We start from the raw sequence: 16,579 nt of genomic DNA, 5'->3' as shown, positions 1-16,579 counted from the left end.
ATTCAAGACTTTTATAAGGAAACCTTTATTTTAATTGAGGCAAAGAAATGGAGGCAGTTATTTTTAAAGATGTTAAAGATGCCAAGGAGTTAATGGTAAAATAGAGGCTGTAAGGCAACAAGGAGAGACTGTGTGGAGAAGGTTAGCAGAGGCATTTACTTAAGGGCCATGTGAGAGAACTAGTATTAGAATTTCTTAATCTCTTGATGGTAGTGAACTTGTCATGAAAGATGACTTCTAAAAGTCCCCTTGCAGTTTTGAAAATTTTCTTAAAACGTTTGTATCCTCTCTGAGTATATTGTAAACTTTTAAGATCCTGAAGAGATGTCTCTATTTGCGACCTTAAGCTAGAATTCCATATGTCAGTTTACTGGGAGAGCTTCAGGATGGCAACGTATCCTACAAACCTGGTGGTGCTCGATAGGTCAGCAGTAAGACTGTATAATCTCTTAATCATTGGCCATTATAATGGTCATCTCAGGAGTTCCAGGGTACTTTAGGTACTGTTCTGTATTTTAGTAATGATTGATTCATGTAATAGTCTTTCTGTTTATATACTACTGTTGCATTTTAGTGGCAGTATTATTGTATTTGTTTTTCCTAAATTGCTATAATAGACTACTACAGACTGGGTTGCTTAAAACAGAAGTATATTCTCTTAACAATTCTGGAGATGAGAAGTTCTAAGTCAAGCTTCAGAAGGACTGATTCCTCCCGGAAACTTTAAGGGACAATCTCTTTCATGTCTCTCTTAGAATTTCCGATGGTTACTGCCAACCTTTGGCATTTGGTTTGTGGCAATGCAACTACTATATCTGTTCCGGTCTTCAGGTGGCCTTCCCCTGTGTGTGTCTTAAATCTCCTCCTTTTTACTTATAAGGACTCCAGTCTTTTAATTTAATGACCACCTTAAATTCAAGATGAATTCATCTTGAGAGCTTTTACTTAGATCTACAAAGACCCTATTTTCAAATAAGATCACATTCAAAGGTAATAGGAATTAGGACTCGAACATATCTTTTAGCAGATCTCTGCTTAACCTATTGTGGGTATCTAATACCTTTTCATTTGATTAGGGTAGAGTGATCCTAGCCAGTTTTTTACAGATTGGTTTTTAGTATTGTTTTGCTGTTCTCCTTAGTAACTATTTCCTAAATATTCTATTGAGATTTGAATGAGACTTTCATGTATAACCGTTATGTTTATAAATCCTTCAGTTTAAAATATTTCAGCAGGGAGAAAAGAGGTAAAGCTTTTTTGCCTCATCCGCATGTTAGGTTAGAGATATTTCATTTATCAGAAGTTTTTATAGGAGTGAATCTTTAGTCTCTTTAGATTGTTTCTGGGTAGAAAAATTTTTTTTCGAGAAATTTCTTTAACATACCATCATCAATAGCTCTTGTATAACAAAAATAGTTTTCAGACTCCCCACCTTGATGAATAAGGAATAGTCATTTATCCCTTGATTTTATAATATATAGTACTCAAATTTTATATGTTATAACCCCTGTTTTTGTATTTTCTTCTAGAAATGTTCTGTTTGCAAGAAAACTGGTGCTTCAATTGGATGTGTTGCACCCCGATGTAAACGAAGTTATCATTTCCCATGTGGACTTCAGAGAGAATGTATTTTCCAGTTCACTGGCAATTTTGCGTGAGTAAATTAAACTGTTGAATGTGAAAGATAAATGGATATGAACCTCCAAATTATATAATTCCTTTGTGAAATTTCTTTTCAAAGCTGCACTGAGTTTATACATTGAAGATATGTATACACTATATATATGTGGGTGTGTATGTGTATATTAGAATAATTTCTCCACACTTCCTTTATGATTATTTCCTTCTGCAAAGTCTTGAGAATTGCACTGTCTGTAGTGGGCTTGATGATTAACATTCACCTCTAGCTTTCAGCTCTAGAATATAAGATGGAACTGTTAATTTATACATATTCAGTGAAGATTTCCACCTTACATAATTCTAGATTTCATGTTACTCTTTAGATTTAATAGTCCATTTTTCCTTCATAGGGCCATATATGTTTCTCATTGAATAAATTGAAAGCATGTGAATTTGATGGAGTCGAAAAAATAAGTATTATGCCCTGAGATGCCACTAAAAATATTTGCTTTTTGAGTCTAAACATCAAGATTTTATGGGTATTGGGTTTTGGTATCATGAGTGTTCTATTTATTTTAGTGTCTGTGCTCTTGATGTTTTTAATGGATTGTTACCATGTATGAAAACTGCAGTTTAGGAAAATCAAATGGACATAAACTTAGTTGGTTAGAAATAAGTTACTATTTGCCTTTTATTTGTCATATGTTTAAAATATTATTTTTAAGTTTCTTCCTTTGATTTTTGTGCAAGGTTGAATAAAATGGTCTACTCTGTTGCTTACAGTATTACATAGGATTCTCAGCATAATATTAGTTACTGAAATTCTGTGAGGTAAGTCTCAACACCAAAAGATTCATCTTCAAAATCCACCTCTCCTTGGTTATGATTATGAGACTTTATGGTATCATTATTCTGGTCTGTTGTAGGTTAATTATGAAAGAGAGAGATGAATGGATTTTCTCTTATAAATATTAATTGTATTGTGCTTTATAATTTATTAGATGTTTTTAAATAATTTATCTTTTTAGGTCATTTTGTTGGAACCATCGACCTGTTCAAATGATTACATCTAATAATTATGGAGACTCCTTACCATGTACCATTTGCTTAGAGTTTATTGATCCTATTCCAACTTATAGCATATTACGAAGTCCTTGTTGTAAGAACGCTTGGTTTCATAGAGACTGTTTACAGGTAAGATGTTTTGTAAGCTTTTTTCTTACACAAAGTTTGTAGGGCTTGCTGATTTGAATTTTCTTTTTTTCTTTTTCCTTTTTCTGGCTGCACCTGTGGCACATGGAAGTTCCCAGCCTAGGGGTCAAATTGGAGCTGCAACTGCTGGCCTACGTCCAGCAATGCTGGATACAAGCCATATCTGCACCCTACACCACAGCTTGTGACAACACTGAATCCTTAACCCACTGAACTAGGCCAGGGATTGAACCTACCATCCTCGGGGACACTATGTTGGGTTCTTTTTTTGTTTTTTTTCTTTTTTTTCTTTTGCTTTTCAGGGCCTTACCTGTGGCATGTGGAAGTTCTGGGCTAGGGGTCTCAAACCAGAGCTGCAGCTGCCAGCGTACACCACAGCCACAGCAACATGAGATCTGAGCTCTGTTCTTTTTTTTTTTTCTGTCTTTTTTTTTGTCTTTCTTTTGCTATTTCTTGGGCCGCTCCTGCGGCATATGGAGGTTCCCAGGCTAGGGGTCTAATCAGAGCTGTAGCCACCGGCCTACCCCAGAGCCACAGCAACGCAGGATCCGAGCCGCGTCTGCAACCTACACCACAGCTCACGGCAATGCCGGATCATTAACCCACTGAGCAAGGGCAGGGACCGAACCCGCAACCTCATGGTTCCTAGTCGGATTCGTTAACCACTGCGCCACGACGGGAACTTCTGAGCTCTGTTCTTAACTTACACCACAGGTCATGGCAACAGTGGATCCTTAACCCACTGATCGAGGCCATCGATCAAAACCCACAATCCCATGGACACTAGTTGGGTTCATTACCATTGAGCTACAACAGGAACTCCCCTATGTTGGGTTCTTAACCCACTGAGCAACAACAGGAACTCCTGATTTGAATTTTGATTCAGAAAAAATTGGCATGTGTTATTTTAGCTTTTACTCTTTATAACTTTTTAAAGCAGCTTTATCGAATCAAATTTTGCATGCAAAATTCACCACACTGAGTGTACAATTAACATATAATAAATACTTAGACACTACCTTTTACTACTGTATATTTGCACTTTAAAAATGTTGTTTTTTGTTAGGTTTTGGCTTTTTTGAAAATTTTGTTGTTTTTAACCCAAGGGTTTTTTGTATTTCACAATGAATAAATAATACACAGATTTTAATTCCCAAGTTCATTTATATATTTAAGCTTAGAAAACCAAGATGCATGAAATAATTAACTGTCAGGCTAAGATCGTTAAATGTTGAGGCCCTTTTTAAATTTTATTTTTATTTTTTTATTTTTTATTTTTATTTTTTTTTGTTTTTTGCTATTTCTCTGGGCCACTCCCACGGCATATGGAGGTTCCCAGGCTAGGGGTCTAATTGGAGCTGTAGCCACCGGCCTATGCCAGAGCCACAGCAACGCGGGATCCGAGCCGCGTCTGCAACCTACACCACAGCTCATGGCAATGCCAGATCTTTAACCCACTGAGCAAGGGCAGGGGCTGAACCCGCAACCTCACGGTTCCTAGTCTGATTCGTTAACCACTGCGCCACGACGGGAACTCCGAATTTTAATTTTTTTTAAGAGCCTCTTTTTAAAAACTATGCTAAATACTTTTTCCTAACTTTTTGTCAGTGGATGGATTACTGAAATTAATATTAGTTATTTGAGGGAGTTCCCTGGTAGCTAAGTGGGTTAAGGATCTGGTGTTGTTACTACTGTGGCTGGGCTTGCTGCTGTGGCATGGGTTTGATCCTTGGCCTGGGAACTTGAATGTTATGGGCACAACCAAAAAAAAAGTCCCTTGAGAGTCGCATTGTATGTGAAAACTGATGGCAAGTTTTTAAGTAAATGAACTATCATAAAACACAGCATTAACCAATTTACTGTATCTTTGATGCAGAAGATAATTTAAAATTTAAGAAGATCCCAGTTATTAATAACATCCAGTATGTAGTATTATATAATGTGTGAAAGTGCCAATTGATAGACAGTTATAGTTAATAGAATGCCAAATATGAAAGGATTCACTTAAACTTATGCTGTTATTTAAAGCTTGGCTTTTATTATTGTTTAATAGAATGAAATGCTAGTGATTACAAATTATCTACAAAAGTTTTTAAATTAAGAGATATAAAGTCTTTCATATTTCGCAGTTCCTGTTTTGGCTCAGTGGTAATGAACCTGACTAGTAGCCGTGAGGACTTGGGTTTGATAACCTGGCCTCGCTCAGTGGGTTAGGGATCTAGCGTTGCTATGAGCTGCTGTATAGGTCTCAAATGGAGTTCAGATCCTACATTGCTATGGCTGTGGTGTTGGCTAACAGCTGTAGCTCTGATTCAACCCCTAGCCTGGAAACTTCCATATGCCATGACTGCAGCCCTGCAAAAGCAAAATTAAATTATTTAATTAAATAAAAAGGTTTTATTAAAAAGTCTCATAATTCAGTACAATCTTAAAAGTAGTAATAGGTAGTCAAAAATTACTAAAGCTTTATTGAATACTTTCTATTTTTTTGTATGAGCCTTATATTGTTATTTTTAGGAATATTTAGTTAAAAGGGGCAGGATAGAGCCTATTTTCTTGGGTAACTATTAGAAATTCTGTTAATTTTCACAAACAAGTGTTTGTAAAAGGATCTGGAGAGTGCAGTTCATAAACATCATGAAGTGCTATCTTTACCTATTGAGGAAGAAGTTCACATTATATGAGAATCTTTAAAAAGTAATTTATCTTAATTAAGGGCTTGTATTTGAATAAATGTAATTGCTGCCAAATGTATCACATTGTAAACTTTGTAGCACTATGTTATTTTTCAAGACAAATAAGATTTGCCTCATTATGCATTAATAAACAGAGAAAGTTTCTCAAACTTTGACCTAGTATTCATAGGACTTTTCGTGAACACCAAAAGAAAACTACTTCTGATTGAAATTCCGGCATTGCCGTGATTTAAAAAAAAAAAGTGTCTAAAGTGAAATTACATAGGGTATAAGGCAGAGGGCAGCAACAAAAAGGGATAAACAAAAAATACTAAGTAGACATGATGACTTAGGGAATGATTTGTGGACGGTGAAGAAAGATCTGAATAAAGAGGAATCCAGGTTCAAACAACTAGTAGGTGGCACACACAACAGGTGAGCGGGAAGCAGCAACAAGGTACTGAAATCTCTGAACCTAAAGGACTTTGAACAACTGTACACAGATACCAAGATCTTATTAAGTATAGGATATGATAGAAGGAAATGTCTAGTATGTAGGGAAAAAACAGCATAGGACATATGAAAGATACCAACAAGACAATAGCAATGATGGGGAAATTCATCCTGCATAAGAATTCTCCACATACGCGGAATAAAAAGTAATGCTCTCAACACAGGGGTGCATGTATCTTTTTCAGTGCAAGTTTTGTCCAGATAGATGCCTAGGAGTGGGATTGCTGGGTCATATGGTAGTTCTGTATTTAGTTTTCTGAGGTACCTCCATACTGTTTTCCATGGTAGTTGTACCAATTTACATTCCCACTAACAGTGAAGGAGGATTCCCTTTTCTTCACATCTTCTCCAGCATTTGTTGTTTTTTGATTTGTTAATGATGGCCACTCTATTAAGTGTAAAGTGGAATCTTGTGGTTTTGGCTTATATTTCTCTAATGATTAGTGATGTTGAGCATTTTTTCATGTGCCTAGTGGCCATCTGTATGTCTTCTTTGGAGAAATGTCTATTTACATTGTCTGCCCATTTTTTGATTGGGTTTTGTTTTTTTTTTTTTTTTGCTGTTTAGTTATGTGAATTTTTGTATATTTTGGAGATTGAACCTTTGTTGGTTGAGTCATTTGCAAACATTTTCTCTCATCTGTGGGTTTTCTTTGTTTTTTTTTAAATGGTTTCCTTGGCTGTGCAGAAGCTTTTGAGTTAAATTAGGTCCCATTGGTTTATTTGTGTCTTTATTGTCTTTGTTCTAGGAGATGGGTCAAACAAGATGTTGCTGTGATTTATGTTAAAGAGTGTTCTGCCTATGTTTTCCTCTAGGAGTTTTATAGTATCTGGCCATACTTTTAGGTCTTTAATCCATTTTGAGTTTGTTTTTGTACATGCTGTTGTCCAGTTTTCCCAGCACCATTTATTGAAGAGATATCTTTCTTCCACTGTGTGTTCTTGCCTCCTTTGTCTTAGATTAGTTGACCATAGGTGCTTGGGTATATTTCTGGGCTTTGTATCCTGTTCCACTAATCTATATTTCTGTTTTTGTGCCAGTACCATACTGTTCTGACAACTGTAGCTTTGTAGTAGGGTCTGAATTCAGGAAGCCTGATTCCTCCAGTTCTGTTTTTTCTTTTCACTATTTCTTTGGCTATTTGAGGTTTTTTGTGTTTCCATACAAATTTTAAAATATTTTTTTCTAGTTCTGTAAAGAATGTCATTCATAATTTGTCAGGGATTGCATTGAATCTGTAGATTGCCTTAGGTGGTGTTATCATTTTGACTATATTGACTCTTCCAATCCAGGAACATGTTGTATTTTTCCATCTGTTTGTGTCTTTGATTTCTTTCATCAGTGTCTTACAGTTTTCAGAGTATAGGTCTTTTGTCTCTTTAGGTAGGTTTATTCCTAGGTATTATGTTATTTTTGATGCAGTGGTAAATGGGATGGTTTCCCTAATTTCTCTTTCTGATCTTTCATTGTTAGAATATAGAAATGCAGTTGGTTTCTGTGTATTAATTTTGTATCCTGCGACTTTACCAAATTCATTGGTGAGCTATAATAGTTTTCTGATAGTGTCTTTAGGGTTTTCTAAGTATAGTATCATGTCATCCACAGCAGTGATAGTTTTACTTCTTCTTTTCCAATTTGGATTCCTTTTATTTCTTTTTCTTCTCTGATTGCCATAGCTAGGACTTCCAAAACTATGTTGAATAACATTGGTGAAAGAGGACAACTTTGTCTTGTTCCTGATTTTAGTGGAAATGCTTTCAGTTTTTCACTGTTGAGAATGATGTGAGCTGTGGGTTTGTCATAAACAGCAGTTATTATATTGAGGTAGTTCCCCTCTATACTCACTCTCTGGAGAGTTTTTATTGGGAATAGCTGTTGAGCTTTGTCAAACACTTTTTCTGCATCCATTGACAATATGGTTTTTATTTTTCAGTTTGTTGATGATCATATGATTTTTATTTTGTTTGATGATCATATGGTTTTTATTTTTCAGTTTGTTGATGTGATGTATCACATTGATAACTTAGTGGATTTTGAAGAATCCTTGCATCCCTGGGATTAATCCTACTTGATATTGGTGTATGATCTTTTTAATGTATATTTGTATGCCATTTGCTCATATTTTGTTTGAGGATTTTTGCATCTATGTTCATCAGTGATATTGGCCTGTAATTTTTTGTGGTATCTTTGTCTGGTTTTGGTGTCAGGATAATGGTGGCTTCATAATGAGTTTGGGAGTGTTCATTCCTCTGCAGTTTTTTAGAAAAGTTTCAGAAGAGGTGTTACCTCTTCTCTGAATGATTGGTGGAACTCAGCTGAGAAGCCTTCAGGTCCTAGACTTTTGTATTTTGGAAGTTTTTTAATCATATTTTCAATTTCAGTACTTGTGATTGGTCTATTCATATTTTGTATTTCTTCTGGTTCAGTCTTGGTTAGGTTGTACCTATGTAAGCATCTGTCCATTTCTTCTAGGTTGTCCATTTGATTGGCATACAGTTGCTCATAGTGGTCTCTCATGATCTTTTGTGTTTTTTTCAATGTCAGGTGTAACTTTTCCTTTTTCATTTCTAATTTTATTGATTTGAACCCTTTTTTTCTTGATGAGTCTGGCTAAAGGTTTTCCATTTCATTGATCTTTTCAGAGAACCAACTTTTGGTTTCATTGATCTTCTCAATTGTTTTGTCTCTATGTTATTGATTTCTGCTCTAATCTTTTATAATTTCTTTCTTTCTACTAATTTTGGGCTTTGTCTCTTCTTCCTTCACTAGATGTTTAAGGTGTAAGGCTAGGTTATTTATTTGATTTTTTTTTTTCTTCTTTTCTGAGATAAGATTCTGTTGCTATAAACTTCCCTCTCAGAACTGTTTTTGCTCTGTCCCATAGGTTTTGGGTTGTATCTTCACTGTCATTTGTCTCTATGTATCTTTTAATTTTCTCTTTGATTTCTTCAGTGATCCATTGGTTGTTTAGTATTGTTTAGCTTCCAGGAGTTTGTGGGTTTTTTGCTGTTTTTTTTTCATGTAGTTGATTTCTAGTGTCATAGCATTGTGATCAGAGAAAATGCTTGAAGTAATTTCAATGTTTTAAAATTTACCAAGGCTTGGAGTTCCCGTCGTGGCGCAGTGGTTAACGAATCCGACTAGGAACCATGAGGTTGCGGGTTCGGTCCCTGCCCTTGCTCAGTGGGCTAATGATCCAGCATTGCCGTGAGCTGTGGTGTAGGTTGCAGACGCGGCTCGGATCCCGCGTTGCTGTGGCTCTGGCGTAGGCTGGTGGCTACAACTCCGATTCTACCCCTAGCCTGGGAACCTCCATATGCCTTGGGAGCGGCCCAAGAAATAGCAAAAAGACAAAAAAAAAAATTTACCAAGGCTTAATCTGTATATGGCCCAAGACATGATTTATACTGGAGAATGTTCCGTGTGCACTTGAGAAGTATATTCTGCTGCCTTTGGGGTGAAAAGTTCTATAGATATCAGTTAACTCTGTTTGGTCTAGTGTATCATTCAAGGCCTCTGTTTCCTTTTGACTTTCTGTCTGGATAATTTATCCATTGCTGTAAGTGGGGTGTTAAGGTCTCCCACTATTATTGTACTGCTGATAATTTCCCCTATTATGTCTGTTAGTAGTTGCCTTATATGTTGAGCTGCTCCTGTGTTGGTGCATATACAACTGTTATTTCTTCATATACAGTTGTTATTTCTTCTTGTATTGATCCTTTAATCATTGTGTAATGTCCTTCATTGTCTTTTGTGACCTTTCTTTTATAATCTATTTTGTCTGGTATAAGTATTGCTACCCCTGCTTTTCTGTAATTTCCATTTGCATGTGATATTTTCTTCCATTCCCACTTTAAATTTGTATATGTCCTTATATCTGAAGTGAGACTCCTATAGACAGCATATATATGGGTCTTGTTTTTTAATCCATTTAGCCAGGCTTTGTCTTTTTGTTGGAGTACTTAATCCATTTATCTTCAGTGTAATTATGGATAAGTATTGCTTGCTGTCGTTTACTTAATTTTTTTTTTTGGATTGCTATTTTGGGTCTTTTTTCTTCCCTTCCTCTTTTTGTTGTCTTCTCTTGTGATTTGCTGACCATCTTGAGTGTTATGTCTGGCTTGCATTTTCTTTTTTATGTGTGCGACCATTATGGTTATTTTATTTGTGGTTCTTATTATATTTTGATATATCCATCTATATGTGTGCAGAATTGTTTCTGCTTACTGGTCTCTTAATTTCAAATGCGTTTTCAGTGTTCTGCATTTGTCCTCTCCTTATGCTTGCTAGTTTAGATATATTTGTCATTGGGTGATTTCCTGCTTTTATATTATCTTTGCCTTTACCAGTGAGCTTTGTCATTTGTAATATTGTTTCTAATTGTGGCTTTTCCTTTTCTTCTGGAAGACATTCCTTTAGTAGTTGATGTGGTTTGGAGGTGCTGAATTCTCTTATCTTTTGCTTGTCTGTAAAGCTTTTGGTCTGTCTATCGAATCTGAATTAGAGCTTTGCTGGGTAGAGTATTCTTGGTTCTAGGTTCCTCCTCTTCATTACCTCAAGTATATTTTACTACTCCCTTCTGGGTTGTAGAGTTTCTGCTGAAAGATCAGCTGTTATCTTTATGGAGATTTCCTTATACGTGATTTTGTTGCTTTTCCCTTGTGCCTTTTAATATTTTTTTCTTTGAACTTAATTTTTGTCAGTTTGATTAGCATGTGTCTTGCTGTTTCTTCTTGGGTTTATTTTCTGTGGAATTCTCTGTGCTTCTTCCACTTGAGTGAGTATTTCCTTTCCCCATATTTGGGAAATTTTTGGTTATAATCTCTTCAGATATATTCTGTGCCACTTTCTCTCTCCCTCTGGAACCCCTATGATGTGAATGTTGGTACATTTAATGTTATCCCAGAACTCTCTTAGACTCTCCTCAGTTTATTTCATTTTTTCTTTATTCTCTTTTGTAGCAGTGTTCCACCACTCTGTATTCCACCTCCCTTATTCATTCTTCTGCCTCCTTTAACTTGCTTTTGGTTCCTTCTAGATTATTTTTCATCTCAGCTATTGTGCTATGCACCTTGCTCTTTAAATCCTCTAGCTCTTTGTTAAACATTTTTTTTTAAGCTCTCCATAGGTGTCTCCATTCTTTTTCCAAGATCTTGGTTCATCTTTACTATCATCACTCGGAATTCATTTCAGGTAAATTGCCTATCTCCTTATCATTTAGTGGTTTTGGTGTGCTTTTGTCTTGTTCCTTTGTCTGAAAACTGCTGTTTTGTCATCTTATAGTGTCTGCCTTTCTTTTTATCATCCCCTTGGCAGTTGGTATGTAGATGTCAAAGCAGGTGTCCAGCCCTGGAGGTCTCAGGGTGGTAGTGGTTCATGTGTACCCAGAGCATGTGTTGTCAGCAGTGGTCTCACACTTCTCCTGTAGCTGGGTGGCTGCTAGGGATAGGGTCTGTGAGGAAGGTGGCAGTGATTCTCTATTCATAGGATTGCTTTTGTAGCCTGTAGGGGTAGCAGTGTCTTTTGCAGCTCCTCCTGCTAGCAGGCAGTTTCCAGAGCTATTTTTCTTAACTTGCAATGTCAGCGGTTTCTCCTGCCACCCCTCCCTTTCTGGGAAGGCTCTAGGGACTGTTCCCTATAGGTATAGGAGCAGGTGCCGCTGTTCTGCCAGCACTCTCCTTGCTTGGCCACTCTAGGGATCTCTCTCTCTCTAAAGATCCAGGGGCAGGGAAGCTTCACCCTAATTGTTGCTAAAAGGCTCTCTCTGAAGCTTCAGGATGTGTTTCTGGTGGTCCCTTCCCTTGCCTTCCTGCTGGTAGGAATACTCTCTGTAGCTGCTGCAGATCAGAATGTGGGTTAATGGGACTCCTTCAGCTCCCTTGGTGTGGAACAAGTGCCACTGACTTGGGCTTTTGCAGGGCCACTGGCAGGGGCCCTGCATCTTGTGCTTTTCTCCAGTTGGCCAACCCACAGCTCCCATCAGGGAGGGGGCACTGGTGGCCCTCCTGCAGGAATGGGCACTGCCACTGGCAGCTCTTCTGGTCCTGGCTGGGTGCCGTTGGTGTGAGCCTCTGCAGATTCTCTGGGCAGAGCCAAGATGCCTATGTTTTCCCTGTTCAAACAGATTACTACTCTCACAGTGAATGGGCGCTGCTTCCAGCAGCTCTTCTGGTGCCTATTGGGTGCCACTGGCATGAGCCTCTGCAGATTCTCTAGGCAGAGCCAAGGCACCTCTGTTTGCCCTGATCTCTCAGGGGATAGGTGCTGCTGCTGGCAGTTCTTCTGGAGCAGGTTGGGCTCCACTATCGTGGGGGCCACTGGCAGGAACTTGTGTTATTCCCCCAGGTGGTTACTCCACCTGTAGCCCTACAGACAGGGCTGCTGCCCAGCCACTGCTAGGCAGCCACTGCCCCCACGTAGTTCCCCAAGCTGAAGAAGACAGTGTCCTGCAGCTTGAGAAAGATGGCACAGGAACAAGGATGTAGTGGTGGATCCTGCTTCTTCCTTCTAAGACCCGCAAACAGTGGCATCTACTTTCTAAGCCTGACTGGGTTGCTTCTGCTTAGATGCTCTCCATTGTGACTGCTCTATACTCTAGTCCTTCCAGGTTCTTTACACACAGCTAGTCCCAGTCTTTTCCCCCGACATAGTCAGCCCCAACTCCCTCTTTATGTATGATCTCTTAAGGGCAAAGTTTTAATTCCCATCACCTGCTGGCACCCACCTATGGTTTCTTGTTGCCAGTAGCACTGACCATTTGTGGAGGACTGTCTCCTTTTTAACTGCTTCACATGGTTTGTCTAGAGTTCCTCCTCTGTTTTTGACTGATCTCTTCACTGACAGGGGAACTTCCCAGGGTGCAGGAGCTACTCCTCTCTCCAGTTCCCTCCTGGGAGAGCAGGTCCCATCTCTTTTCCTTCTACTTCTTTTTCTCTTGTTGTTTCTTCTTTCTTTTGTCCTATTTGTAATGTTTTTCTTGTTCTATCATAATCTAGCATAATCTTTTGTGAGGTTTTTGCAAATTTTCTGTGCCAGTAGTTCCACATGTGATTGTATTTTCAGTGTATTTCTGGGAGTAGGTGAGTCTTACGTCCTACTACTCCACCATCTTGGACGCTCCTCCCATATATCTACTTTTTAAAAAGTACTTTTACACTGTATGCCTACTCACCAAGAATTCATTAAAATGGGATATAAGTCACTTAATGTTTCTATTTTTGGTACTGGCATTGTGTTTGGACCTATATAGTAGGGATTAAATAGTCATTGTATGTTTGTGTGCTACAGGTTTTTTAAATTAGAGATTGGCTACTCTTTTTCTCTCCTGGGTACCCTCTGCCTGCTGCTTCTGTATTTGTATTTGCTGAAGCAGTGAGAATAGATTTTATGCTTCTCCCCTCTTAGGAAGAAAACTAACTTGAACATTGAGTTATAAACAGAACCAAGGGTGCTTTATATGTAATATTGATTTAAACATCCTTCCTAGGCGAACTAACTCAAGATTTTTACTGTTTATTGACAGAGAGTAATGGATAACACATTTGGGGACAGACAGAAATGACTTAGATTCAAAAGGTTGAGAAACATATGGTCGATAGATATAAATAATAGTTCATTAGCCTGATTTTTTTACCCATTGGGAAAAATATGTCCAAAGTGTAGCAGTGGGATAACTTAGTTTATCAAGCTTTGAGAGCCACTAACATAAAAAATGTTTTCATAATTATATGTAAAAAATAGCATGTTCTATTAGCTATATAATTCATAACCGGATAACCTATTAAATTATTAACCATAGATTTTCTATTTTCCACTATAGGTTCAAGCAATAAATGCAGGAGTGTATTTCTTTAGGTGCACAATATGCAATAATAGTGATATATTTCAGAAAGAGATGTTGAGAATGGGAATTCATATTCCTGAAAAGTGAGTAACATTTAGCCTATTGACAAAAAGACATTTTAAATGTAGGATTTAATAATGCTGGAATTAATCATGTCTAAGTAAGTACTCATGGATGAGCAGCTATTCTTTTTATTTCTGTTAGCCATGTCTGCAGTATGTGGAAGTTCCAGGCCAGGGATCATACCCATAGCACAGCAGTAATCTGAGCTGCTGCAGCAGTGACAACACCAAATCCTTAACCCACTCAGCTTCCAGGGAATTCTGACAAATACGGAAATGTAAAGCTGCCATTGCCACCTTTTCCTCCTCTTCCCAAGATTCATAGTTCTTGAGACCAGGTACTGTGACTTAAAATATCTCATTAGCTGTTTATATAGTCTCTTAATTGTACACCTCACTTGTGTATAATATTACTTGATTATACATAAGTGTAATAGGCTTCAAAATGGTGTGTATAAATTAAGAGAATCAAGGTGTGGTTTAAATTGTATTTGAAGAATATTCTTGATACTTAGAGTTCCCATCATGGCTCAGCGGAAATGAATCTGACTAGGAACCATGAGGTTGTGGGTTTGATCCCTGGCCTTGCTCAGTGGGTTAAGAATCCGGCGTTGCCATGAGCTGTGGTGTAGGTTGCAAACACAGCTCAGATCCCACATTGCTGTGGCTGAGGCATAGGCCAGCAGCTGTAGCTCTGATTCAACCCCTAGCCTAGGACCCTCCATATGTTGTGGGTGCAGCCCTCAAAAGCAAAAAAAAAAAAAAAAATCTTAATACATAAAGGTGAGAATTCCAGAATTATTACTAAATTTTAAAAATTGAATGTGAAATGTTGGAAAAATGTAAATTTTGAAAAATTTCTACTTAATTTTTCTTTTAGCATTTGAAACTCACTGTGAGATAATTAACTGTAAGATGAAATGACAGTGATGGATTTATATATTGAAATAAATGATTATTTCTAAAAAGAATAGTATTATCCTTCCGATTTTGTGAAGGGTTTTTAAATTCATTATCAATCCTTTCATGTGACATTTTAGGACAAAGTGTATTTTATATCTTGCTTCATTTACAGAGATGCATCTTGGGAATTAGAGGAAAATGCTTTTCAAGAGCTTCTGCAGCACTATGAGCATTGTGATGTCCGAAGATGTCGTTGCAAAGAAGGGAGAGACTATAATGTGCCTGATAGGTATATGGGAAAGTTCAGTTGTATACAGTGTCTTTTTTTAAACCTTTAGCTGAGAAAGTAGATGTTCTAGTTAGTGAAATGTAATTTTGCTCTTAGGATATTTGAAGTTTTAACTTGAGGTATGTTTATTAAGTTTTTATTTACATCTGTTTACAGAGAAATTATTGCAGTTGGCCTATTTTTGTGGTGTATTTTCATGAGGCTCTGTTTTCTAGGGTTCTGCTGTTCTATATGGCAGCTTCTAGCACTTGAAATGTGGCTATTCCCAATTGAGAGGTGTTGTATGTGTAAAATATATACTGAAGATTTATCTTGTGTTTTAGTTTGTTAGGACTGCTATAACAAAATACCAACAACTGGGTGGCTTAAACAACAGAAATTTGTCTTCTTACAATATTAGAGGGTAGAAGCCAAAGATAAAGGTATGGGCAGGTTTAATTTCTATTGAAGCCACTCCTTGGCTTGCACATGACTCCCTTCTAGCTGTGTCCTCACTTGACAGCCCCTCTATCTGTGTCTTAATCTCTTTTCCTTATTAGGGCACCAGTCATTTTGGATTAGGGCCCACTCATATGACTTCATTTTATCTTAATTATCTCTTTAAAGGCCCTATCTCCAAGTACAGTCACATTGTGAAGTACTGGGTGTTAGGCCTTCAACACATGAATTTTGGAGCTGACATAATTCAACCCCTAACAGTAAGGAAAAAGACCTTAAGATGTCTTGTTAATAATTTTTTATATTGATTATATGTCAAAGTTTAAATTTATGTATGGTTTGTATTATATTTCTATTGAAGGACAGTGTTTTAAGAGGTTAGGAAACCAAATTAATATATCAGTGTTTTAGATCACAATGAAAAGGGAAACCAAATTAATATATCAGTGTTTTAGATCACAATGAAAAGGGTTCGGCATTTGTTATTTATTGATTACCTTTTTGTAGTATCAGTAGAAGTAGACATTGGCTATAATAATCTTAATCATTTTGTGATTTTTGGGTACACTATACTGTGTGGGATATTAGAAATCAAGAATATCTTCATTTTTTAAGATGCAGAATGAAAAGTAACATCTAATTTTGTTGAAATTTATATAGGAAATTTTGATAAATTTTTATCCCTCTTATGTAGTCTTAATTAACATGACAGTTTAAAACTTAAAATGTATAGCAGAATATTGGGAGCCTGATTTCTTATGGAAAGTGATTTGGCTAGATGAGCTACTGCTTATTTTTTGAAGACTCAGCTTGCCTGTTTTGGAAAGTTTCCCCTAAGAAGCTCTTATTATTCCTGATTCCCCATTCTGGGTTGTTTACACTTCATTATGCTTATTATAATACAATTGACACTATTTAAATTTGTCTTTGCCATTAGACTAAAGATTCTTTAAGGGCAGAGATCTCATTGAACGTGTGAAGTAATGTGTATTCTTGCCTGAGTTACCAGATCTGGTGACCCTG

The 16,579-nt window shown here is 37.1% G+C and overlaps 1 protein-coding gene across 3 annotated transcripts in view; it reads left to right on the top strand.

Moving 5' to 3' along the window:
- G2E3 (G2/M-phase specific E3 ubiquitin protein ligase) overlaps positions 1 to 16,579 on the top strand; it is a 60,714-nt gene that overhangs the window by 24,569 nt on the left and 19,566 nt on the right. For all 3 annotated transcript variants that reach the window (XM_047795512.1, XM_047795513.1, XM_047795515.1), the window contains 4 exons: positions 1,530 to 1,654; positions 2,649 to 2,814; positions 13,841 to 13,947; positions 15,002 to 15,118. In XM_047795512.1, coding sequence (XP_047651468.1) covers positions 1,530 to 1,654; positions 2,649 to 2,814; positions 13,841 to 13,947; positions 15,002 to 15,118 — 515 coding nt within the window. The remainder of the gene's footprint in view (positions 1 to 1,529; positions 1,655 to 2,648; positions 2,815 to 13,840; positions 13,948 to 15,001; positions 15,119 to 16,579) is intronic.

The sequence above is a fragment of the Phacochoerus africanus genome, chromosome 9, assembly GCF_016906955.1.
Source record: "Phacochoerus africanus isolate WHEZ1 chromosome 9, ROS_Pafr_v1, whole genome shotgun sequence".
NCBI lineage: Eukaryota > Metazoa > Chordata > Mammalia > Artiodactyla > Suidae > Phacochoerus > Phacochoerus africanus.
The sequence above is the reverse complement of the archived record's forward strand: the minus strand, read 5'-3'. Positions and strand labels throughout refer to the sequence as shown.